The sequence below is a fragment of the Coffea arabica genome, chromosome 6c (assembly GCF_036785885.1).
Source record: "Coffea arabica cultivar ET-39 chromosome 6c, Coffea Arabica ET-39 HiFi, whole genome shotgun sequence".
In the NCBI taxonomy this organism is placed as follows: domain Eukaryota; kingdom Viridiplantae; phylum Streptophyta; class Magnoliopsida; order Gentianales; family Rubiaceae; genus Coffea; species Coffea arabica.
The window spans coordinates 59302070-59327526 of NC_092320.1; the positions used below are offsets into that span (position 1 = coordinate 59302070).

The 25457-nt window shown below is 33.6% G+C and overlaps 3 protein-coding genes and 1 long non-coding RNA gene across 4 annotated transcripts; 3 read left to right on the forward strand and 1 right to left on the reverse strand.

The window, feature by feature from the left end:
- Positions 1 to 2404: 2404 nt before the first annotated feature.
- LOC140008844 (caffeoyl-CoA O-methyltransferase 1-like) lies at positions 2405 to 9054 on the reverse strand. The gene is made up of 5 exons (XM_072053743.1): positions 9028 to 9054; positions 3889 to 4029; positions 3697 to 3779; positions 3466 to 3615; positions 2405 to 2624 (listed from the first exon to the last, which is right to left on the reverse strand). The coding sequence occupies exons 1-5, from the start codon at positions 9052 to 9054 to the stop codon at positions 2405 to 2407; spliced, it is 621 nt and encodes a 206-aa protein (XP_071909844.1).
- A 231-nt stretch (positions 9055 to 9285) lies between these two features.
- LOC140008139 (uncharacterized) lies at positions 9286 to 10372 on the forward strand. Its single transcript, XR_011815543.1, has 2 exons — positions 9286 to 9592; positions 9706 to 10372. It is a non-coding gene; the product is annotated as an uncharacterized lncRNA (long non-coding RNA).
- Positions 10373 to 16006: 5634 nt separating this feature from the next.
- On the forward strand, positions 16007 to 16333 carry LOC140008845 (putative lipid-binding protein AIR1B). The gene has a single exon (XM_072053744.1). The coding sequence runs from the start codon at positions 16007 to 16009 to the stop codon at positions 16331 to 16333; it is 327 nt and encodes a 108-aa protein (XP_071909845.1).
- Positions 16334 to 22392: 6059 nt separating this feature from the next.
- Positions 22393 to 22719, forward strand: LOC140008846 (putative lipid-binding protein AIR1B). Its single transcript, XM_072053745.1, has one exon. The coding sequence runs from the start codon at positions 22393 to 22395 to the stop codon at positions 22717 to 22719; it is 327 nt and encodes a 108-aa protein (XP_071909846.1).
- The last annotated feature ends 2738 nt before the right edge of the window (positions 22720 to 25457 follow it).

Sequence of the window (25457 nt, forward strand, 5' to 3'; positions counted from 1 at the left end):
TTATAGCCTGGTCTGTGTTTGGGAGAAAAAGCCAGGTGTGGAAGGGAGACAGAAATTCCGGTACACTGTCTATTCATCGGAAAATGGCGTCTGGAAAAACTGTGAGAAATCTAATGCTCCCGGTTGGCGGTATTCTTTCCATGATGGCGTGTTTTGGAATGGTATTCAATTTTGGTGCAATGAAATGGATGTACTGTATTATGATTTCAAGCATGATTATGGTCAACAAGTGTGGGATGATGGTCATGATGAAACTGGGCCTGGTTATGTTCTGTATTTTGGTGAATCTGGGGGTAATATATGGCTTATTTACTCAACTGGCTATGAGTTGGAAATCTCTCACTTGGAGGTGGATATTTCTCCCAGCGCGAGTCACTTTGCACGATGGTTGCCAAAGTATCACATTGATCTTGGTTTTTTGTGTGCATTTGGTCCACTGTTGGTGAAGCCTCCAAATCCTCCAAAGTGTATATTCGATGTGGATTTTGGCTTTCGTATGCTTGGGAAATTTGGATTTCGTGTACGTAGTTTTGTTGTTGATGAAAGAGGGCAGAATCCAAGGCTAGTTATATCAGTGCCTGGTAAAATCATTTGCTACGATATCAAGGGTAAGACTGTTGAAGAGCTAGTTCAAATTGAACCTGCTGATCTTAATATGTTTGAACTCAATCTGACAAGTTTCACGTTCAATGGAGCCAACAAACTCGTTGAGACACTTGCCTGTGTTTAGTTAGTCTACTACTCTCTTATTAGGTGTTTTGTCATAGACTTAATATGCTTATCTATTTGCCTTTCAGTTTGCTAACTGCTTAGGTTTGGAGACACTAATGCTAGCATATTATGTGATGAGCAGTATTACATGCAATTTGATATCCCTATTTCCAGAGAGTTCATTTTGGCTGTTGACGATTACGGTAATAGAATATTTTCAATGCTTACATGGTTGTTGGATGCATCTCTTTGGTGTATAGTAACAAACTTTTTTTTTTTTTTTTTTAACTAGTTTCATTTACTCAAGTTATATATGATTATGTCCATTTCTCAAGTATAAGCATGCAGTAAATTTGTGGAGTAATTTAGACCTCTGAGGTAGCAACATGTTAGCATGTCAAACAATATGACAAATCTGATGGATAATTCACTGGTAGAAAATTTAAGTTTCGTATGACAGGGTAGCAAACATAACCAAGTGTACTCATTAGAGGAAAGAACTAGAAATGCAATGAATCATATGAAAAGGTGAAAAGCATGGACATTGCTTAGTAGCATACTTGCCTGGCTGGTCACTGGTTAGTCTCACATGGGCAACTGTGTCTAATTGGATGCCGTAAAATTGTTCATTTGACAGAAACACAGGAGCCATTTCCCATTCACAAGTTTTCCAAAATTTACATTTTCTTTGTGAATATTTTATCTTCCTAGTCTAATTTTTTTTTTTCAAAAAATTTCCATAACTCTTTTTATTTTTGGTGATTTGAACTTTTTTTTTTTTTGGTAAGTGGGAGGTCTTGAACTTGGGATCTCTCATTTACACTATCTCCCCCCGTATGATTGTCTTTGAGTGACTGAAGCACGATTGCTGGTCTTGGAATTCTAGCAGGTCTTCAAAATTCTTGTTCATTACCCATGTAGATTATAGGTGCCATGGCTTAATAAAAATTTTCAATTTGTTTTGTTCCATCTCTTTGCAGTCACTTAATGCCAAGCAAAAGACTTGTAAAAATCTCCCCGCTTAACTTATTGCTTGTTTGTCTAATTATATCTACGTGACTTTTCATCATCTTGCCGAAATTCGATATGGACATTCTAGGCAGCATTTTACAGCAAAAGTACCAATAACCGATTAACATTAGCTGATCGAAGCGTGACTGTCTATGGCTGAAAGAGACCACGCCTTTAGATCAGGCAAGCTAATTGGCGTGGGTTTTCGAACAGTTGCTCACAGCTGAAGGCGTGGTGTTTAGACATGTATCAATGCTAGGGATATAAATAGGGAATTTATATTCCCACTCCCATTTTAACTTCTTGCACTTCAATTCACTCACTAAATAATATGTTTTCAATGAGTGTAAGAGGCCAATTTGGGAGTACAAATATCACTTTCCTATAAATACAACAAATTATATTGAAAAGTGTATTATAAAATTTGCAACATTCTTTTTGAAATGCGTACTATAAAAGTCGCTACATTCTTTCTTATTCATTCTTTATTTTGAAAATTTACATGGTTTATTGCCCATTTATGTCATTTTCTCAAAGAAAAAAAATTAACATATTTTTGTCTACGCAAAAAAAAAATAAAAGAAGAAAATACTCAGATTTATTATTTACCAATGATTACCATGTTTTTAGATTTTTCAAAGGCATAACAACCAATAACTTCCACTGCTTTAATATATATTTTTTAATTTTTGAACACATATATAGTGTGCTTTTTCACAAGTAAGCATAAAAGCAAAACTGTAGTTGGTGGTGGGCTAGATTTGGGCATTACATCTACAATCACCTCATCAAGAACGGGCAAAGCTGGGCCTTCTCCGAAGTCATCAATTGTCTGAGCTGCACAAGCCTTTTCAATTATGGGCAGACCCAATTCATAGCTTTCTCTATCAACGTCCAATTGTCCATGGCCCATTACAAACAAACCAGTCATTCGATTTTCTGCATTGCATCAAGTGAAAAATTATTAGTTAATCAGAGAATCTCAACTTGTATGGTTTGACGCTACAGGACTGGATGTTTAATTGTTCCTTTTCGAAGTTGAAATTAGCCTGAAGGACCAAAAATCGCATGCTTAAATAATTCTCAACAATAACATTTCAGATATCTGTTTTAACTGTAAAAAAAAAAATATTTAGATTTTTACTCTATGTGAGTTTCTTCTAACTATATATATGTGGATATTCATCCCACCATTTGCGGGTCAATTTGTAACGGATGAGGGGTAGGAGCGATCATCAGATGGACCGCTTCTGAGCTGTTCACGGCCAAGATTTGGCCAAAAAACAATTGTACGGTCCAAATAACTTCTTGTACCTCGTTTTTAACAACGTGTGTAGGATCCACAAAAATTTGATTTAAATTATACGTTGTGCAAATAAAGTTACGCTGTGTGCAAATAAAGTTACGCGATATGCAAAATGCACAAAATCACTAGGAACGGTCCTGCCTGTGGTCCGTTTGTAACGTTTTTGAGTTTAGAATGATGGAACCTAATCCAACCATTATGGGTTAGTTGTAAATTAATTTTTTTAAAAAATATTTGAGCTGAATTTGATTCCCATCAAATTGAAAGATATATATTGGAATTTCAATTCGATATTATTATTATTATTTTTTTTTTTTTTTTTTTTTTTTTGTCAACAGAGTGGGTGTCCGGGTCAATTCGATATTATTAAGTGCAGCCAAAATACGTCAAAGATTAGGAAAGGTGTCCAAAAACGCAATTGAAAGCAGACTGACAAAAGTACCTTCCCTTCCTGTGGAAGAGCAAGAACTGTGGGCAGAAGTGAGTAACCAGTGTAAACCCCAATCTCCATAGTGTTTTTGGCATTGATCAACTTGATGAGCATGTTCAAGAACTGCCCTTCATCAGCAGGTGTAATCATATCATTCCTATTTCCATGATAACACCAATATGAATGCATTACCACCAACCCAAAGTTAATAAGAATGAGGCAATCAACTGAGACTCACCGTGCTTGATGCTCGGCTGTTAATTGTCTGACCTTTTGCATTGACTCTGCCTCTCTTGGATACACACCGGCTTCTAAGATGTACTGCTAAAATTGATAAAACCAATGGACCAATCAACTATTTCTTGACTCAAGACCAGGTCTGTAATTAATATTTTGCAGGCAAATGTTACTGTGGTATAGGCATAAGTACCCGGTAGAGTGCATCACTTTGCAGAAGGCTTTTACAGCTTCTTCTTGCTGGCAGAGATCCAAGCCATCCTGTGTAACGCCCCGGACCAAGGGGCTGGCCTAACAACTTTTGAGCGAAATTTGTAGGACGAAAATGGTTAACCTAAGTTGTTAGTAACCCAATGAGTACAACCATTCATTTTCTTTAGGGCAAAAATCCTCAGCGGCCACTAAATTATTGATCATATCATGTTTTGGCCATCAAACTATTTTTCGTCAGTAATTGGCCACTAAACAACTTAATCAGTAAATCCGTGACCATTTAGTCGATAATTGCTCTTAATTTGTGAAATTAGCTGTACACGTGGCAAAGTGCGGGGTAATTTTGTCCAACAATTATGCGACCCTATTTCACAGATTAATTGCTAATTTTACATATTAAGAGCAATTATCGACTAAATAGTCACGAGTTTACTGATTAAGTTGTTTAGTGGTCAATTACTGACGAAAAATAGTTTGATGATCAAAACATGATCTGACCAATAGTTTAATGGTCGCCGAGATTTTTTACCCTTTTCTTTATTACTTCAAACTTTTGATGTGAGACAAACTTGGGGTATCACATTCACTCCCCTGAAGGCTTTGCATCTCATGTAAAGACCCACCCTTGTAACGCTCCAAACCAAGGGTTGGATTAACAACTTTTGTAACGCTTTGAACCCAAGGATTGGCCTAACAACTTTTGAGCGAAATCTGCAGGATGAAAATGGTTAACCCAAACTGTTAGTAACCCAACGAGTCTAAGGTCATACATCATTCCATTCCGTTTTACTTCGACCTTTCGCTGTGGGAAAAACTCGAGGTATCACATTCGCTCCCCTTAACGCTTTGCGTCCCACGGAGAGACCACCTTCAGGTTTGCTCAGGTATCAATTGTAACATTCCGAGTCTAAGGGCTGGCCCAACAACTTTTGATAAAATTCATAGGTCCAAAATGATTAACTGGAGTTGATAATAGTTCAATGAGCACGTAAGGTCATATACTATTCCTTTCCACTGTAAACTTCCAATGTGAGATCCTCTCCTTCTCCACTCTGGACCATAAATGCTACTGAAAGAATTCTGGGATTTTTTTTTTCTTTTTTTAGTTTGAGGGAGCTTTGGACAAACAGTGTTATGATATGTGCGGCTGCAGCTAAAAATGGAAAGAGAGACAATGCAAAATATATGGAACTTCATATGTAAATGGGCTGGGTGAATTTGGGAATTAAAAAGGCCCAAAGTAAATACTGGCCACTCAGCTGTATAAATATGTACGTTTAAAAATATAATATATATTTACCGAGTTCTTTATTTTGTACCCTAAGATGTACAGATAAGAGGTAGGTCCAGTGTTAAATATCTAGTAAAATTCAAATTTTACAGGCAAAACTTTACACAATTCAAGGAGTTTGAATTTTATGATAGATCCACCGTCTTTATTTTATGTACTTATCCTATGCTCTTAGGGCGCAAATAAGGAAAGGTCTTGTTTATTAAGTATGAAATTAGTATCACATACTACTTATTATTTTACAAATAACTACTATTTGAAAAGTTTGCAGTACTAAACAAATTATTCTTATACTAACTATCTAAAATTTTGATTTTTTAGATGAAATCTTGTATAAAATTCTAAATTTGAGCCAAGCTCATTTAAGGCCAAAACCCATTAATTGAAACAATTAAGCTTAGATCAGAAGAATTTGAGCCCGAATAGAGAAGTCAATCTATGATTGTAAATTAGTCGAGTCAAATTGAATTTTCCACAATTCAAGCTCAATTTGAAATTTTGGCCTCGAATTTGAATATGAAGTCAAATCCTACACGAGCTCAAAATCTAAATTCGAGTTTGATTCGATTTAATATTTGATAGGTTTGAGCTCGATTCAAGAGCTAAAAAATTTATTTAATTCTTCAATTTTAATATTAAATGATCACTAATACATAAATAATATCTATATAATAAAATGAAAGATATGTAATTTTATATTAAATATTAACAAATATTTTAAATAAAAATATTAAAAATTATTAAAATCGAATTGAAGCTTAACTATCTGAGTATCTACAAGTTTGAACTTGATTCGGTAACATAAAATAAATCCTAATTCCTATTCGAATTTGAGTTCGAGTTCATTGAAAATCGAACTCAAATCGAGCATTTAACGAATTGAGTCCGGACTGTTCATTACAGGTTCGATTCGTTTACATCCCTAAGTCACACCTTGATATTAGTTTTATTTCGACTAGGGCTTCGGCTATGCGAAACTTAGCTAAAAAAAAAAAAACCCTAATTGACAATATCACAGATATTAGGGTTGGGTGAAGTGACTAAGGACAATGGTTCACGTGTTTTTTATTTATTCATTTTTTTGGTAGAGTAATGGTTCCCGAGATTTCGTTTTTGTGCATAAATGTGGGTGAAAAATGCTGATAAATAACTACTATTTGAAAAGATTGTAATACTAAATAAATTATTCTTATACAAACTATCTAGAAGTTTAATATTTATTATTTTAGACCTTGCTTTACGATTAATGAATCGTGAAAATGGTTCTTTCTATAAAATGCAATAGAAGGACATATTCTGAGTGGATCTCCCCTTAGACTGACTTTAGAGTCCGATTTGGCGATGACTCATGAGTGTTTCTAACCTAATTGTGTGTGTAACTTATTCTGTCTATGGAAAAAAGGACATATTCCTTTTTCTTTGCAATTATTCTTTTTCTTTATTCCAATCCCATACTCCTTCACATTGTCAATTTTTTACTTTATACTTTTAACTGCTTAGCACCGATACTATGCAATTGATTATGAGTCTCATCATTTCTAATTCCAAACAAGTTGTTACATTCACCATTAATTATACTCTATAGTGTTCTTTCAAAAAAATAAAATAAAATTTTCTTTCATAAAGTTAAAATAAAAAACAACCGATATTTTATAATACACTACTGTTTACGATTCAGAAGAGAGCACGATAATTACAAACACAAACAAACAAAATAAAAAACAAATCCATCACAACTTTTGAGTCCATTATCTGTGTTATTTTCCATAAGCGTTATAAATTCCTTTCTTCCTTATTTTTACTTCATTCATCTAATACATTGTAAACCTTAACTACCAAATTACCTTTTGTGGGTTTGGATACGTGCAGACGGTGTCGTTAAGAAGTTATGTGTACATTTTTACCAATCCATTAGCATAAACTGCAGTTCCATTTTTAGAATTTTTGCATAATTGATATTGTGAGACGAACAATTATGCACAATTATCAAAAAGTAATGAAAAACTAATAAAGCACTATCAAATTCACGTAAAACATGATTAAAATTTTTTCGGGCGATCAAAATCACTTACAAAAAAGATTAATTTTTTTGGGTGACTGAATGTAATCGAAAATTAAATTGTACTTTCTATAATAGCCAACTATCCAAGTAACAATAGGAAATTATTTGGGATAGTCTTTTTAAAAAATATTATAAGTAACACTTTTTTGGTGTAATGTATGTGAGATAAAAATATTGTTAAATATATGTTTATGATGCAAGTAGATAAATTTGTGTATATAATTTGCTATCAAACACACTCTTTTTCACTTTTTCTTTTAGTGCAAGTGAGAGGTCACAACTAGAGGTGTCAAAATTGATATATGGATTATAATTGGTTTCACATAAATGGATTATGGATTAAATGGTCTAATCCACTTAAGTCCATTTAGTAAATGGTTGTATGTGGATTGGATCCAAATGGATGATGGATATCCAATTATCCATTTAAAATCCATTTAACTATCAAATAGGAAATTCCTTCCTTTATCTTTTTTGTTCATTTTCCTCTTCTGTTTTCCTCTTTCTATTTCTTATCCACCTTCTTCTCCGTTTGCTGAAGAAAATGGATTAAAGCTTGCAAAGTCTCAAATCCTCAAATCTGAACAAAATTCTACAATCTCGCACTAGTTGTAGAATATTTGGGTCATATGATTCATCTTTCATACATTTCGACCCATTGGCCAACATTTCCATACTACCTTTAACATCATAAAAAACTAGGGCTTGCTTTTGTTTATGGTATACTAATAACCAGCATCTCAAAACTCTGGCCAAATCAAGTGCTCTAATTGAAGAATTAAATAGAACGTCACTTAGACAATTTAGGGTTTCGTCTTACTAGTTACCAAAAATTCAAAAAAAAAGAGAAATTAGGGCATCATTAGTTTATCCATAGCAGCGACTAGGATATTATGGAACTTCAGAACTTGTTGGTTTGGAACTTCAGAGTCAGAGGCATTGATGTTTTTTTTTTTATTTTAAGTAATTGGTTTTATATGGTTTATATGGATAATCCATTTAAAATCATTAAGTTAAGTGGATTTAATTGGTCAAACCATTTAAAGCCACCACTGGAAATTGGCAATCCAGATCCATTTAATTAAGGGTCAAATGGATGGATAAATGGATTCTGATCCAGATTGCCGCCTTTAGTCACAACCCATCACTTACTAGAAACTCTTATTTACATTCCCTCTCTTAATACCGTCCAACCCATCCCTTTCCCTCATCTCCAATCCATCATTTAGTTTTGATTAAAAAGAAAATTAGTAAATCTTCATGTCAAAATCTTAAAAGGACATTAAAATTACAGCATAAGAAAATAGGACAAAGTGAGGGATGAGTTGGATGGTAAGGGAGAATGGAGAAGAGGTGCAAGTGAGAGATTAAAAAAAGGGAAAAAAAAGAAAAGAAAACATAGCATCGTCAAACTTTTTATCTCCATTCATCAAAGCAGCCTTTCTCTCGAAACTCTGATGATGCCCGCTGGCTCCACTACAACAAAAATGACCTTTAATGGCATTTAATGGTGTCAGTATAGATAAGTTAACTTGACACTTTACTTTTTCTCATATCTTGGACGAGTGTCATCCCTTCCAATGTGGGGATAGGCTCGTAGCATTCAAATGTGTCTGGAAAACTATGCTGTTATAGCATCCCATCTGCCAATAAGAATCCTTTTTCTTGATAATCGAAAGTGTCATTACATATTGTTTTAGAAGTTGAGTTATGCTGGCACTTTTAATTGCTAGGAGTTTTTTTTTTCTTTTTTATATAGAAGCAACCTGCAGGTAGTGCTCCCTGCCATACATTCCGTCAAAAATCCAAAGGACTTGTAAAATTATCCCAAAGGACAGAATGCATATAGTAATCTAAAAGCAAAAGTCAATGCTCAAATATAATTTGTTGAACTAAAAGTCAGTAACAAGTACTAACTTAACAAATCCCTAACAAGTACAAACTTGAAAGATTCTCTTGTGCACAAGATAAAAGATTCTCATCCCTAACAAGTGAAAAGAACTTGCAGTAGTTTCCAAACTTTCCAATGAAATGAGAGCCTTTAATGGTTACACGTACGAATACCCCATCAATCTTCAGCTGGTTCCACCTGTGCACAAAGTTTGTTGGGATCATTGGATCACCATACTAGAAAGCCAATGCCCATGTGGCATATGTGACCAAATAGATAACTCCAATCCCTGCTCCCTTGGCAAACCCAATCATTATCCCTAATGGCACCGACTTATCAAGCACATCAACATATTTTTCAGCTAAAAGATCCTCTGCTACAAATGAGAATACAGTTCTAATCGATGATATGGCTTGCTCCGCTATGCTGCCTGCTCTACGGTAAGAGTCCTTAAATACACCATCAAAGAAAAAGTCAGCAAAGAAAACTAGGCTTCTCAGAAGTTATAGAATTGTCACCGGAAATTTTTTGTTCTTTACCTCTTCTTTTGCAGCTAAACCACCATATATTGCCTTATGGGCAATGCCACAGAACATAGTCAATGGTGTGACTGCAAAGATTGCCAGGGAAATCTTCCATGATCTTAAGAATCCAACAGGGATGTTTCTCCTGGTGGGAGTCACTTTGCACGACGGCTTTCCAAAGTATCACCTTGATCTTGGCTTTTTGTGTGCATTTGTTCCAGTGTTGGCCAGTCCTCCAAATCCTCCAATATGTATATTCGACCAGGATTCTAGCCATCATATGATTAGGCAATTTGGACCTCACGTACTCCTTGAGCAATCTGGATTTCGCGTACGTTGTTTTTTTGTTGATGAAAGAGAGCAGAAACCAAAGCTAGTTATATCAGTGCCTGGTAAAATCATTTGCTACGATATCAAGGGTAAGACTGTTGAAGAGGTAGTTCAAATTGAAGCCTGCTAATCTTAATGCGTTTGAACTCAATCTGTCAAGGTTCACGTTGAATGAAGCCTGCAAACTTGTTGAGACACTTGGCTGTGTTTGATTAGTCTACTCTCTTATTAGGTGTTTTGTCATAGGCTTAATATATATATTTTTTTAATGTTTTCTGCTTCCAGTTTGCTTAACTGTTTAGATGTAGGGGCTTTAATGCTTAGCATATTAGCAGTATAATAATGTGAGATGCCTATTTCCTTAAAGTTCATTTTGGCTGTAGATGATTAAAGTTCATTTTGCTCATTTCCTATATTTTTCTAGAAATATTGTTGGACAAAAAAATCACAAAAGTAGAGTTATGCGGGGAATTTTCTAAACTCAATGCCATCGCATATGTCAAATGCGGCGACAAGGTGAATTTTTTTTAATTTTTTAAAATGACTAGAAAGAAATTTTTATTTCAGTAAGATGCGGCGATACAAGATTTTTTTTTTTTTTAAAATCATTGAGGACATTTAAAAAAAAAAATTCACCTTGTTGCTATATTTGATGTATACGGCGATGTTAAAGTCAACGCTTATAACCTGCAGACATGGCATTTTACCAGGGTGCCTCACATGGCATTATGAAATAAACCCAAAAAAAAATTACGCTTCACATGGCATTCTACCAGGGCGCTTCGCATGGCATTATGAAATAAACCCAAAAAAAATTACTCAAAAATAGGGAATATATATATGTATATATACACACACACTTTACCCCTTTGTGATTTGATACTTTTATACATACCCCCCTATGGTTTCAAAAGATATACATAACCCCTAATAGTTTAAATTAAAGTATTAAAGTGACGGAATTTGTGTTTCATAATGGAGTCAATTAAAATGTCAAAAATATCCCAATGTAAAATTAAAAATTATTTATTAATTACAAGAGAGTTATATACACATTTTGAAAACCATAAGGGGGTTATATGATAAAGTACTAAATCATATGGAGTTATATGGTAAACATAAAATCATACGAGGTTAGATTGTCATGCATATTCTGTTTATATATTTTTGCTACTTCAACCATTTTAATTTTTAAACAAGAGTAATTTTGACATTTTCATATGTTCTATTACGAATGATCATTTCCGTTAGCCTGACAGTTTAATCGAAATTATGATGGAATTATATGTAACTTTTAAAACTATAGGGGGTTGTGTGAAAATTAACTATACCATAAGGGGTGAAGTGTAATTTGCCTCACACAGGGGCGCTTCACGTGGCATTATAATATGTCAACACTTAAAACATGCCGACACGGCAATCTACTTGTGACGCAACAGCAAATGGTGGTACATACCGGAATGCGTGGGTCAACGATGTATTTCCATTTAAAACACACACACACACACACACACACACACACAAGAGAATCTTTAGTTCATTTATAATCTAAATTTCGTTGAGACCATATGGCAAGAATGCTGTCGGCCATATGGCAAGAAATTCAACTATAAAACCATTGGCATTATCTAGTGTGATTCTATTGTTCTTGATAATGGATTCACGTGGATGACATGGATAATGCACTTAAGTCCACCATTGTAATTGGTTCATCCATTTAAAAATATTATGTATTTTTTAGTCATCGAAATCTACTTAGGTTTATTTGGATGGATAAATAGACATGGATTCATCGCATTAGCGTTCGTTTTTAAAATGCTAAAATCAGGAGGAACAAAAAGGTATATACAAGGTGGACTATTATATAAGTTTGGATTAGAATATCATCATCATTTGAAAATGAATCTAAAAATTCTAGGACATTGAATTGAATTAATTCAAACTCTAATTTTCAAATTTCGTAGGTAATAAGTGTTGTTTACACTCCAAGAATAGTGCAGACAGTCTACTCTGACATTTTATTAGGTGAAAGAAGATTGATAAGTGTGTATTTTGTGCATTTTAAGTATTTTTTATTATTTAGTTTTGGAGTGTTTTAGTCATTTTTAAGCAAATTAATTAGATTTCTAGTGAAAATTTGCATTTTTTTGGTTTAAGTGTGAAACATTTCATTTGTATGGATTTAAGTGATGAAAACTTCATATTTTTGTAGGTTTTAATATTTCAATCATCAAATGGAGTGAATTAAGAATATATTTGGATGATTGTTGATAATTTGAAGTGATTTAAAGAGAATATGAAGTGCAAAATGTTCAAAAGATGAAATGCAGTCCTGTATAAAGGAAGAAATATCTGACAGTTTCGACACCTTTTGGTATTTCGGCTATATCTTGAGCTAAAAGTATCGGATTGAAGTAATTCTTAAATCATTTTGAAGTTAAAAAATATTTCAACATTTCTTATGAAAAATCAAAATCCAATTCATGAGTTTTTGTTGTCAAAAAGTCGAAATAAAGTTGACCATTTTTGCCACCAAAAGTTAAAATATGAGGTTGGGCAGCCAAAGATATTTTGATCATTTCTCAGTCTACAGAACTCCAAATGAGATGATTCTTGATGTACTAAAAACTAACTCAAAGGGTTGCAACTTTCATGTTCTGCACAAGAGTCAGTTCAATATCCATTATTGAGAAAATATCAGTTGAACTTGATGTAAAAATAAACTGATAAAAAAAGTGCACACTTGTAGGGAAGGCAATACACGGGTACAGTACGCAACATTAAGAATGTGTATTCTATAAACGTATATGTAACATGCACAGCCACTTATGTTGATTTTTCACAAAATTTTATAGCTCAATTTCAACTAGAATTTCAACTGTAGTTGTAAAGAAACGTGATGAGGGGACATGGTTGTAAGAGAGAGGGAAGGGGGAAGGGGGAAGGGGAAAAGGAGGAATGAAACAAACTTGTGACGTTCCAAAACATAAGATGAAGTAAAAAAATAAAATTTTAGCAAAAAGAGAGGGAAAAGAAATAAAGTCAATGCTTATAACCTCCTGACATGGCATTCTACCAGGGCGCTTCACATGGCATTATGAAGTAAACCCAAAAAAAAAAATTACTCTTCACGTGGCATTCTACATGGGGCGCATCACATGGCATTATGAAATACACCCAAAAAAAATTACTCAAAAAGAGGGAATATATATATATATATAGGGTAAATTATACTTTGCCCCTTGTGGCTCAGTGCCTTTATACATAATCCATTGTATGGTTTCAAAAGATATACATAACCCCCTAATAGTTTAGATTAAAATGTCAAAGTGACAAAATTTGCATTTCATAATTGAGTCAACTAAAATATCAAAATACAGTTGGCCATTTTTGCTAACAAAAGTTAAATTAGTTTTTTTCACTAGTTCAAAGAAGTGCTAAATCTAGGGAGTTCATTCACAGAAGTAAAGGTGCACCTTTGTAACTTTAGTGACTTGTTCCATGTAATTTTATATAGAAAATGAACTTGCAATTAATTTTATAACCATGAGAATAGATATGACTTAATTATAGGTATAGTTGATTTACTATGAAAGTAAGTTTTACCTGCATAAAGAAATTATACCATAGCTAACCAAGATAGTAGAACTCAATGATCCAAAAATTGTATTTGCATGAATTGTTAGGGATACCATAGCCTAAGGAGCTTTCATAGCTATTTTCTTGCACATTCTAACTCAGTTTTATTTCCTTCAATTTGTTGATCGTTTAAATAATAGAGGAGATTTAGTATTACTGGTAATTGTCCATTCTTTCCTATAGGTTCGATCCTTAATATCCTATATTCAATCTCGACTTGTATACATGTAGAAAATCACATATGAGATATTTAGAATTTTATAAATGTAAAACTTGGCTGTAGAATGAACTCACTAAATTGTTATATGCATGCCGCATTCTCATCAAGTTTTTGCTACAAAGTTAACCTCATGTGGAATATGCATACTTCAAACTCTTAAATAACCTACATATTGGGTTGGGATAAACTCTAATTCCTGTCTAGACTTGATCTTGAGTTATCATCGAGGAACATGGCAACTAGGGGTGAGCAAAAATACCTGTTAATCCAAAAATTTATCATATCCGATCTAATCTGATCCGAAAATTAGGATATCCAATATATATTATTTGACCGGATCAAAAGAGAATCAGATACCTGTTTAGATACAAGACGGGATAGAATCACATAATTAAAAACCCGAAGGTACCTAACCAGCCTTGCATATATAATTTTTATTTTTTATTTTTATACACATATTACAAAATAATATTTTCAGAGCTAAATAAGTAATTCCATTAAACAAATTGCATTACAAAAAATGGGAGACTATAGCTTGTTTATAAAATTGATTTGTAGCGGCTATGATTTTATATTTGTTAGAAAAAAGTTTAATTAATGTGTATGTTCAAAAAAAAGCTACTACTTATTTCAAATTTTAATTGATTTTGAGTTCTTTTAAATTTTTTCCTTTTTCTTGTGTTCTCTTTGAATGTTTGTTTCTTAGTGGAAGATTTTTTTTTTGAGAATACTTGTTTCTTAGTGGAAGATTTTTTTTAGAAATTTTTTTATTAAATCCTAAATGAATGTAATATACAAAATTAAATTAGTATAAATCATTTTTTAAAAAGAAAATTAAATGATAAGTGCGGCTAGACGAGTACCCGTTGACTCGACCATATTTCAGCGGGTGCCCAATTATCGGAGACTCGTTGATATGCGGGGCAAGTAAGGGTTAAAAAAGGATGCACGAGATGAGTATCCGATCCGTACCCAACCCTAATGGCAACATGCATTTCGACACCTCTCATTCACTCATCCAATGGGTTTGCCAACCTGTGCTTGAGTTGCCAGCCAATAGTGACAGAGCCAAGTTTTTTTTCCTATGGGATCAAAATTTTTCCTAACAAAATTATCTTAATACGTTATGCTCAAAATAATTTTCATCTATTTAAATATATGACATCTAAAAATATCAAATATTAAATTTAATTATGAAGAAATTAAAATTAAGACAATAAATAACCTTTGATTAAATATTTTATATCACAAACCACCCAACTTGCACATTATGAGAAGTTGCTCCAATTTGTCATATATGTAATGCACACACACACACATATACATATATACATGTACATGTATATGTATGTATACATATACATACATATACATATACATATATATATGTATGTATGTGTGTGTGTGTATATATTTTCAATTAGAAAAGATAAAAGTTATATTAACGTACCTTAAAATTTCAGCATCTTTTCTTAAAAGTAAGATGAGTGTTACATTCTTTCATAGAATTAAATTTATCTATGATTGAATCAGTGCTAAATTTTTCAACGACTTGCTTTTCTATTTACATAATTAAGCAATCATTCAAGAAATTATCTTTCATCTTGTTTGGAACCTTTGTCTTGATTATTTTCCTAACTAAAAATATTCATTATGTATTTGTAGTTAATACAGGATGAGTGAAAACAAGTTTAATCAATTAGGCTAAATTGTATATTTGTATATGAGCCAATAAAGTAATAATTATTTTTAGCCCACTGATAATTATGAATTGGGTCTTTTTATTATAGTATGTCAAATTGGGTCAATTTACTATGGATAATCAAATTATATGTTTAATTTTTTGAATGTTAAATAATTAGCACAATAAAACATAAATTTGGAGGCCAATTTTGCTCTACACGTATATTTTTATATTATGAATTAAGGTTTTCAAAACTTGGGGGGCCGTGGCCACCCTCAGCTACCCCCCAACCCCACCCCACCCCACACCACCCAAAAACCGCCTCGCCAGCTCCATCATTGCAGCGAAACCAAGAAAGTTGACCCGCCTTGCTACTATAAAAACCCTCAACTTCTACCAAAACATTGCACAGCAAAAGCCCTTCTTTCTTGACTAAACCAACAATACTTTTGAGAATATGGGTTCCAAGGCCTCCACAACCACCCTAGCTCTCTTTCTTGCCTTTAACCTTATCTTTTTCACTCAGGTCAGTGCCACGCCCCTGCCTACTTGCACAGCTGTCCTGGACTTGAGTGTGTGCCTTTCTTTGTTGGGGATCCCCATCATAGATATAGGTAGTCAATGCTGCAGTTGCTTTAATAACCTTGTTGACCTCGACGCAGCTGCTTGCCTTTGCGCCTACTTGAAAACTCGGAGCCTCCTCACCCTGGATCTCACAGCTGCCGTTACAGCGATTGTGAATGGCTGTGGCAAGCACTATCCATCAGGGTACCAATGTCTCTGAACAGATTTGCTTGCTTACTGCTGTTGGAATGTGCTTTTCTTTTGTTTCTCAATCATGAATTTACTTCTAAAGAACTCCTCGCCCTAAACAGTGGTTAGGAGTTACTTTGTCGTGGTGATCTCTCACATTTCATGTTTGTAATTTCCAATAAAGTTTTCATGTGCGAGTGAGCAGTCAGCTCTAAGCTTGTATCTTTCCCTGTGGTGATCAATGAAAAGTTAATAAGTTTTTTTTTTTATGTTATATTCATAACGCCATTTTCTGACTCTGTAAGGGAGCATTACGTATTTATAAGCATAAAATTGAGGATTAATGCACGGATATTTCTGTTGTTAGCCGGGAGGCAAGATTATGCTTACTTGCGGTTAAAACAATCCGTGGTTAATTAGCAGCATGCGTTGGAAACATGCCTACAAAAATGGATATCTAATATCTGATTTTCTTGATCGACTAATTAGTACGTTTACGCTTGGTAAATGTCACCTGCAACTTTCCAACCAGGCTTCGCAGCACTCTCCCGTGTACCAACCAGGCTTCGCAGCACTTCCCTATCCTCTTGGACAGACTGTGAAATAGCAACGTCCTAGAAAAATCTGTCCTTTGCCTTTTGTGCTGTTGTGGCTGAGAAAGTGAGAAAACATCAAAACTATGGTGTGATTAAGTTACTCGGATGTTATTTTGGTTTCGGGATAAATTCCTTTTGCCTACAAGCGGCAAAATGGACAAATGATTGATAGACGGATCTTGTTAGATGAATAGCCGACCAGTTTAATCCAATCCAATTATAAGCATTTAATAAATGGATGCAAAGAGGTATAAGATTTAGATGGATAGTGCAAAACTATAATCCATTCATTTGACTATCTATTAGTCCTAGGACTAACGAGATTCCTGTACACTCTACTATACTCTTTTTTAATTCATACTGTACGCTGTTTTTTAGTTACAGTCCGTACAATATCTCTTTGTCCGTACAATATCTATCTCTCCTTCTCTCTCTCTCTCTCTCTTTAATTTATTCTATTCCTAGTTATTGAATTAATAATTGGTTAGAAACCACCCTCTCTCGCGCCAACGCTGTCATTTGCTTAATTTAAAAGCAATGATAAAGTACCATAACAAGTTATGTCATCTATGCTGCATTGATAGCAATGACTGGCAATATAGATAGCAGTGACTGGAAATATAGATGGTTTCGTGAAAAGAAATTGTTAAAAGTGGGATGAGCCGATGAGGGAACATGGTTGTAAGAGCTAGAGAGGGAGGGCGAAGGGGGAAAGCTAGGAGGAATGAAACAAACTTGTGTCATTCCAAAACATAAGATGAAGTGAAAAAATAAATTTTTCCCAAAACGAGAGGTAAAAGAAATAAAGTCAATGCTTATAACCTGCTGCATGGCATTCTACCCGGGCGCTCCACATGGCATTATCTAATAAACCCAAAAAAAAATTTACTCTTCACATGGCATTCTACCAGGGCGCTCCATATGGTTGGCAAATGCTGTCGGCCTTATGGTAAAACATAAAATCATACGGGATTAGATTGTCATGCATATTATGTTTATATATTTTGGCCACTTCAACCATTTTAATTTTTAAACAAGAGTAATTTCGATATTTTCATAGGTTCCGTTACGAATAATCATTTCCGTTAGTTTGACACTTTAATCCAAATTACAATTGGATTATATGTAGTTTTTGAAACTATAAGGGGTTATGTGAAAATTAACTGTCGGCCTCATGGCAACAAATTCAACTATAAAACCATTGGCGCGATCTAGTGTGATTCTATTGTTCATTGATAATGGATTTACGTGGATGACATGGATAATGCACTTAAGTCCACCAATGTAATTGGTTATAAATAGTCATCCATTTAAAAATATTATGTATTTTTTAGTCATCGAAATCTACTTAGATTTATTTGGATGGATAAATAGACATGGATTCGTCGCATTAGCGTTCGTTTTTAAAATGCTAAAATCAGGAGGAACAAAAAGGTACATACAAGGTGGACTATTATATAAGTTTGGACAAGAATATCATCATCATTTAAAAATGAATCTAAAAATTCTAGGACATTGAATTGAATTAATTCTAACTCTAACTTTCAAATTTCGTAGGTAAATAGTGTTGCTTACACTCCAAGAGTAGTTATCACACTCCACTTTGACATTTATTAAGTGAAAGAAGATTGATAAGTGCATATTTTGTGCATTTTAAGTATTTTTTATTATTTAGTTTTGGAGCGTTTAAGTTATTTTCAAGCTAATAAACTAGATTTCTAGTGAAAATTTGCATTTTTTTGGTTTCATTGTGAAACATTGCATTTGTATGGAGTGAATTAAGAAGATATTTGGATAATGGTTGATGATTTGAAGTGATATAAAGAGAATATGTAGTGCAAAATGTTCCAAAGATAAAATGCAATCAAGTATAAAGGAAGAAATATTTGACAGTTTTGACACATTTTGATATTTTGGCTATATCTTGAGTTAAAAGTATCAAATTGAGATAATTCTTGAATCGTTTTGAAGCTAAGAAATATTTCTACATTTCTTATGAAACATCAAAGTCCAATTCATGAGTTTTCGTGGTCAAAAAGTTGAAATACAGTTGGCCATTTTTGCTACCAAAAGTTAAAATATGAGATTGAGCAGCCAAAGATATTTTGATCATTTCTTAGTCTACAGGACTCCAAATCAGATGATTCTTGATACACTAAAAACTAACTCAAAGGATTGCAACCTTCATGTTTTGCACAAAAATTAGTTCAATCTCCATCATCGAAAAAATATCAGTTGAACTTGGTGTAAAAATTGACTGATCAAAAAAGTTCAAACCGGCAGGGAAGGCAATACGCGGGTACAGTACGCATCCTTAAGAATGTGTATTCTATAAATGTATGTGGAACTTGCACAGCCACTTATTTTGATTTTTCACAAAATTTTATAGCTCAATTTCAACAAGAATTTCAACTGTAGTTGTAAAGAAAAACGATGAGGGGACATGGTTGTAAGAGAGAGGGAGGGGAAAGGGGGAAAGGAGGAATGAAACAAACTTGTGACGTTCCAAAACATAAGATGAAGTAAAAAAATAAAAGTTTCGCAAAAAGAGAAGGAAAAGAATTAAAGTCAATGCTTATAACCTCCTGACATGGCATTCTACCTGGGCGCCTCACATGGCAGTATGAAGTAAACCCAAAAAAAAAATTGCTCTTCACGTGGCATTCTATATGGACGCATCACATGGCATTCGACCAGGGCGCTTCACATGGCATTATGAAATATACCCAAAAAAAATTACTCAAAAAGTGGGAATATATATATATATATATATATATATATATAGGGCAAATTACACTTTGCCCCCTGTGGTTCAGTGCTTTTATACATAATCCCTCCTATGCTTTCAAAAGGTATACATAACCCCCTAATAGTTTAGATAAAAATGTTAAAGTTACGAAATTTGCATTTCATAATTGAGTCAACTAAAATGTCAAAATACAGTTGGCCATTTTTGCTACCAAAAGTTAAATTAAAATTTGACACTAGTTCAAAGAAATGCTAAATCTAGGGAGTTTATTCATGGGAGTAATGGTGCACATTTGTAACTTTAATGACTTGTTCCATGTAATTTTATAGAGGAAATGAACTTGTAATTAATTTTATAACCATGAGAGTAGGTATGACTTAATTATAGGTATAGTTGATTTACTATGAGAATAAGTTTTACCTGCATAAAGAAATTATACTATAACTAACCAAGATAATAGTACTCAATGATCCAAAAATTGTATTTGCATGAATAGTTAGGGATACCATAGCCTAAAGAGCTTTCATAGCTATTTTCTTGCACATTCTAGCTCAGTTTTATTTCCTTCAATTTGTTGATCGTTTAAATAATTGAGGAGTTTTAGTCGTGCTGGTAATTGTCCATTTTTTCCTATGGGTTCGGCCCTTAATATCCTATATTCAATCTCGACTTATATACTTGTAAAAAATCACGTATGAGATATTTAGAATTTTATGAATGTAAAATTTAGCTGTAGAATAAGCTAAATTGTTATATGCATGCCGCATTCTCATCAAGTTTTTGCTACAAAGTTAACCTCATGTGGAATATGCATACTTCAAACTCTTAAATAACCTACATATTGGGTTGGGATAAACTCTAATTCCTGTCTAGACTTGATCTTGAGTTATCATCGAGGAACATGGCAACTAGGGGTGAGCAAAAATACCTGTTAATCCAAAAATTTATCATATCCGATCTAATCTGATCCGAAAATTAGGATATCCAATATATATTATTTGACCGGATCAAAAGAGAATCGGATACCTGTTTAGATACAAGACGGGATAGAATCACATAATTAAAAACCCGAAGGTACCCAACCAGCCTTGCATATATATTTTTTATTTTTTATTTTTATACACATATTACAAAATAATATTTTCAGAGCTAAATAAGTAATTCCATTAAACAAATTGCATTACAAAAAATGGGAGACTATAGTTTGTTTTTAAAATTTATTTGTAGAGGCTATGATTTTATATTTTTTTTAAAAAAAGTTTAATTGATGTGGAATATGTATGTTAAAAAAAAAACTACTACTTATTTCAAATTTTCATTGATTTTGAGTTCTTTTAAGTTTTTTCCTTTTTTTTTGTCTTCTCTTCGAATGTTTGTTTCTTAGTGGAAGATTTTTTTGAGAAATTTTTTTTATTAAATCTTAAATGAATATGTAATATACAAAATTAAATTAGTATAAATCATTTTTTTTAAAAAAATTAATGATAAGTGGGGCTAGATGGGCACCTGTTGACTCGACCTTGTCTCAACGGGTGCCCAATTATCTGATACTCGTTGATATGTGGGGCAAGTAAGGGTTAGAAAATGGTGCATGAGATGAGTACCCCATCCATACCCACTCGTAATGGCAACATGCAATTTTGACACATCTTATTCACTCATCCAATGGGTTTGCCAACCTATGCTAGAGTTGCCAGCTAATAGTGACAGAGCCAAGTTTTTTTTTCCTACGGGATCAAAATTTTTCCTAACAAAATTATCTTAATATGTTATGTTCAAAATAATTTTCATCTATTTAAACATATGACATCTAAAAATATCAAATATTAAATTTAGTTATAAAGAAAATAAAAATTAAGACAAGAAATAACCATTGATTAAATATTTTGTCACAAACCGCCCAACTTGCATATTATGAGGAGATGCTCCAATTTGTCATATATGTAATACACACACACACACACATACACACATATATATATATGTATGTATGTATATGTGTGTGTGTGTGTGTATTTTCAATTAGAAAAGATAAAAGTTATATTAACGTACCTTAAAATTTTAACATCTTCTTCTTAAAAGTAAAATGAGTGTTATGTTCTTTCATAGAATTAAATTTATCTATAATTGAATCAATGCTAAATTTTTCAATAACTTTCTTTTCTATGCACACAGTTAAGTAATCGTTCAAGAAATTATCTTTCATTTTGTTTTGGACCTTTGTCTTGACTATTTTCATAATTAAAAATATCCATTCTGTAATTGTAGTTAATACAGGATGAGTGAAAACAAGTTTAATCAATTAGGCTAAATTGTATATTTGTATATGAGCCAATAAAGTAATAATTATTTTTAGCCCACTGATAATTATGAATTGGGTCTTTTTATTATAGTATGTCAAATTGGGTCAATTTACTATGGATAATCAAATTATATGTTTAATTTTTTGAATGTTAAATAATTAGCACAATAAAACATAAATTTGGAGGCCAATTTTGCTCTACACGTATATTTTTATATTATGAATTAAGGTTTTCAAAACTTGGGGGGCCGTGGCCACCCTCAGCTACCCCCCAACCCCACCCCACCCCACCCCACCCAAAAACCGCCCTCGCCAGCTCCATCATTGCAGCGAAACCAAGAAAGTTGACCCGCCTTGCTACTATAAAAACCCTCAACTTCTACCAAAACATTGCACAGCAAAAGCCCTTCTTTCTTGACTAAACCAACAATACTTTTGAGAATATGGGTTCCAAGGCCTCCACAACCACCCTAGCTCTCTTTCTTGCCTTTAACCTTATCTTTTTCACTCAGGTCAGTGCCACGCCCCTGCCTACTTGCACAGCTGTCCTGGACTTGAGTGTGTGCCTTTCTTTGTTGGGGATCCCCATCATAGATATAGGTAGTCAATGCTGCAGTTGCTTTAATAACCTTGTTGACCTCGACGCAGCTGCTTGCCTTTGCGCCTACTTGAAAACTCGGAGCCTCCTCACCCTGGATCTCACAGCTGCCGTTACAGCGATTGTGAATGGCTGTGGCAAGCACTATCCATCAGGGTACCAATGTCTCTGAACAGATTTGCTTGCTTACTGCTGTTGGAATGTGCTTTTCTTTTGTTTCTCAATCATGAATTTACTTCTAAAGAACTCCTCGCCCTAAACAGTGGTTAGGAGTTACTTTGTCGTGGTGATCTCTCACATTTCATGTTTGTAATTTCCAATAAAGTTTTCATGTGCGAGTGAGCAGTCAGCTCTAAGCTTGTATCTTTCCCTGTGGTGATCAATGAAAAGTTAATAAGTTTTTTTTTTTATGTTATATTCATAACGCCATTTTCTGACTCTGTAAGGGAGCATTACGTATTTATAAGCATAAAATTGAGGATTAATGCACGGATATTTCTGTTGTTAGCCGGGAGGCAAGATTATGCTTACTTGCGGTTAAAACAATCCGTGGTTAATTAGCAGCATGCGTTGGAAACATGCCTACAAAAATGGATATCTAATATCTGATTTTCTTGATCGACTAATTAGTACGTTTACGCTTGGTAAATGTCACCTGCAACTTTCCAACCAGGCTTCGCAGCACTCTCCCGTGTACCAACCAGGCTTCGCAGCACTTCCCTATCCTCTTGGACAGACTGTGAAATAGCAACGTCCTAGAAAAATCTGTCCTTTGCCTTTTGTGCTGTTGTGGCTGAGAAAGTGAGAAAACATCAAAACTATGGTGTGATTAAGTTACTCGGATGTTATTTTGGTTTCGGGATAAATTCCTTTTGCCTACAAGCGGCAAAATGGACAAATGATTGATAGACGGATCTTGTTAGATGAATAGCCGACCAGTTTAATCCAATCCAATTATAAGCATTTAATAAATGGATGCAAAGAGGTATAAGATTTAGATGGATAGTGCAAAACTATAATCCATTCATTTGACTATCTATTAGTCCTAGGACTAACGAGATTCCTGTACACTCTACTATACTCTTTTTTAATTCATACTGTACGCTGTTTTTTAGTTACAGTCCGTACAATATCTCTTTGTCCGTACAATATCTATCTCTCCTTCTCTCTCTCTCTCTCTCTTTAATTTATTCTATTCCTAGTTATTGAATTAATAATTGGTTAGAAACCACCCTCTCTCGCGCCAACGCTGTCATTTGCTTAATTTAAAAGCAATGATAAAGTACCATAACAAGTTATGTCATCTATGCTGCATTGATAGCAATGACTGGCAATATAGATAGCAGTGACTGGAAATATAGATGGTTTCGTGAAAAGAAATTGTTAAAAGTGGGATGAGCCGATGAGGGAACATGGTTGTAAGAGCTAGAGAGGGAGGGCGAAGGGGGAAAGCTAGGAGGAATGAAACAAACTTGTGTCATTCCAAAACATAAGATGAAGTGAAAAAATAAATTTTTCCCAAAACGAGAGGTAAAAGAAATAAAGTCAATGCTTATAACCTGCTGCATGGCATTCTACCCGGGCGCTCCACATGGCATTATCTAATAAACCCAAAAAAAAATTTACTCTTCACATGGCATTCTACCAGGGCGCTCCATATGGTTGGCAAATGCTGTCGGCCTTATGGTAAAACATAAAATCATACGGGATTAGATTGTCATGCATATTATGTTTATATATTTTGGCCACTTCAACCATTTTAATTTTTAAACAAGAGTAATTTCGATATTTTCATAGGTTCCGTTACGAATAATCATTTCCGTTAGTTTGACACTTTAATCCAAATTACAATTGGATTATATGTAGTTTTTGAAACTATAAGGGGTTATGTGAAAATTAACTGTCGGCCTCATGGCAACAAATTCAACTATAAAACCATTGGCGCGATCTAGTGTGATTCTATTGTTCATTGATAATGGATTTACGTGGATGACATGGATAATGCACTTAAGTCCACCAATGTAATTGGTTATAAATAGTCATCCATTTAAAAATATTATGTATTTTTTAGTCATCGAAATCTACTTAGGTTTATTTGGATGGATAAATAGACATGGATTCGTCGCATTAGAGTTCATTTTTAAAATGCTAAAATCAGGGGGGGGGGACAAAAAGGTATGTACAAGGTGGACTATTATATGAGTTTGGATTAGAATATCATCATCATTCAAAAATGAATCTAAAAATTCTAGGACATTGAATTGAATTAATTCAAACTCTAATTTTCAAATTTCGTAGGTAACTAGTGTTGTTTACACTCCAAGTGTAGCTATGACACTCCACTTTGACATTTTATTAAGTGAAAGAAGATTGATATGTGCGTATTTTGTACATTTTAAGTATTTTTTTATTATTTGTTTTGGAGCGTTTAAGTTATTTTCAAGCTAATTAACTAGATTTCTAGTGAAAATTTGTAGTTTTTGGTTTTAGTGTGAAACATTGTATTTGTATGGATTTAAGTGGTGAAAACTTTATGTTTTTGTAGGTTTTAATAATTCAATCATCAAATGGAGTAAATTAAGAAGATATTTGGATGACTGTTGATGATTGAAGTGATATAAAGAAAATATGAATTGCAAAATGTTGAAAAGATGAAATGCAATCAAGTATAAAAAAGGAAATATTCTATAGCTTGGACACCTTTTGGTATTTCGACTATATCTTGAGCTATGAGTATCGAATTGAGGTGATTCTTGAACCATTTTGAACCTATGAAATAGTTCTACATTTCTTATGAAACATCAAGATCCAATTCATGAGTTTACATGGTCAAAAAGTCGAAATAGAATTGGCCATATTTGCTACCAAAAGTTAAAATAGGAGATTGGGCAGTCAAGAATATTTTGGTCA

Bases quoted from the DNA above. Each gene is read 5' to 3' on its own strand.
- LOC140008844 (XM_072053743.1), bottom strand. From the start codon at position 9,054: ATGTATGGCAGGGAGCACTACCTGCAG. The intron at 3,616-3,696 runs GTGAGTCTCAGT...TCATGGAAATAG, and splicing joins ACAGCCGAGCATCAAGCACG to GAATGATATGATTACACCTG. The intron at 2,625-3,465 runs TTTGTCAGTCTG...AATGGGCCATGG, and splicing joins CCACAGGAAGGGAAGGTACT to ACAATTGGACGTTGATAGAG.
- LOC140008845 (XM_072053744.1), top strand. From the start codon at position 16,007: ATGGGTTCCAAGGCCTCCACAACCACCCTAGCTCTCTTTCTTGCCTTT.
- LOC140008846 (XM_072053745.1), top strand. From the start codon at position 22,393: ATGGGTTCCAAGGCCTCCACAACCACCCTAGCTCTCTTTCTTGCCTTT.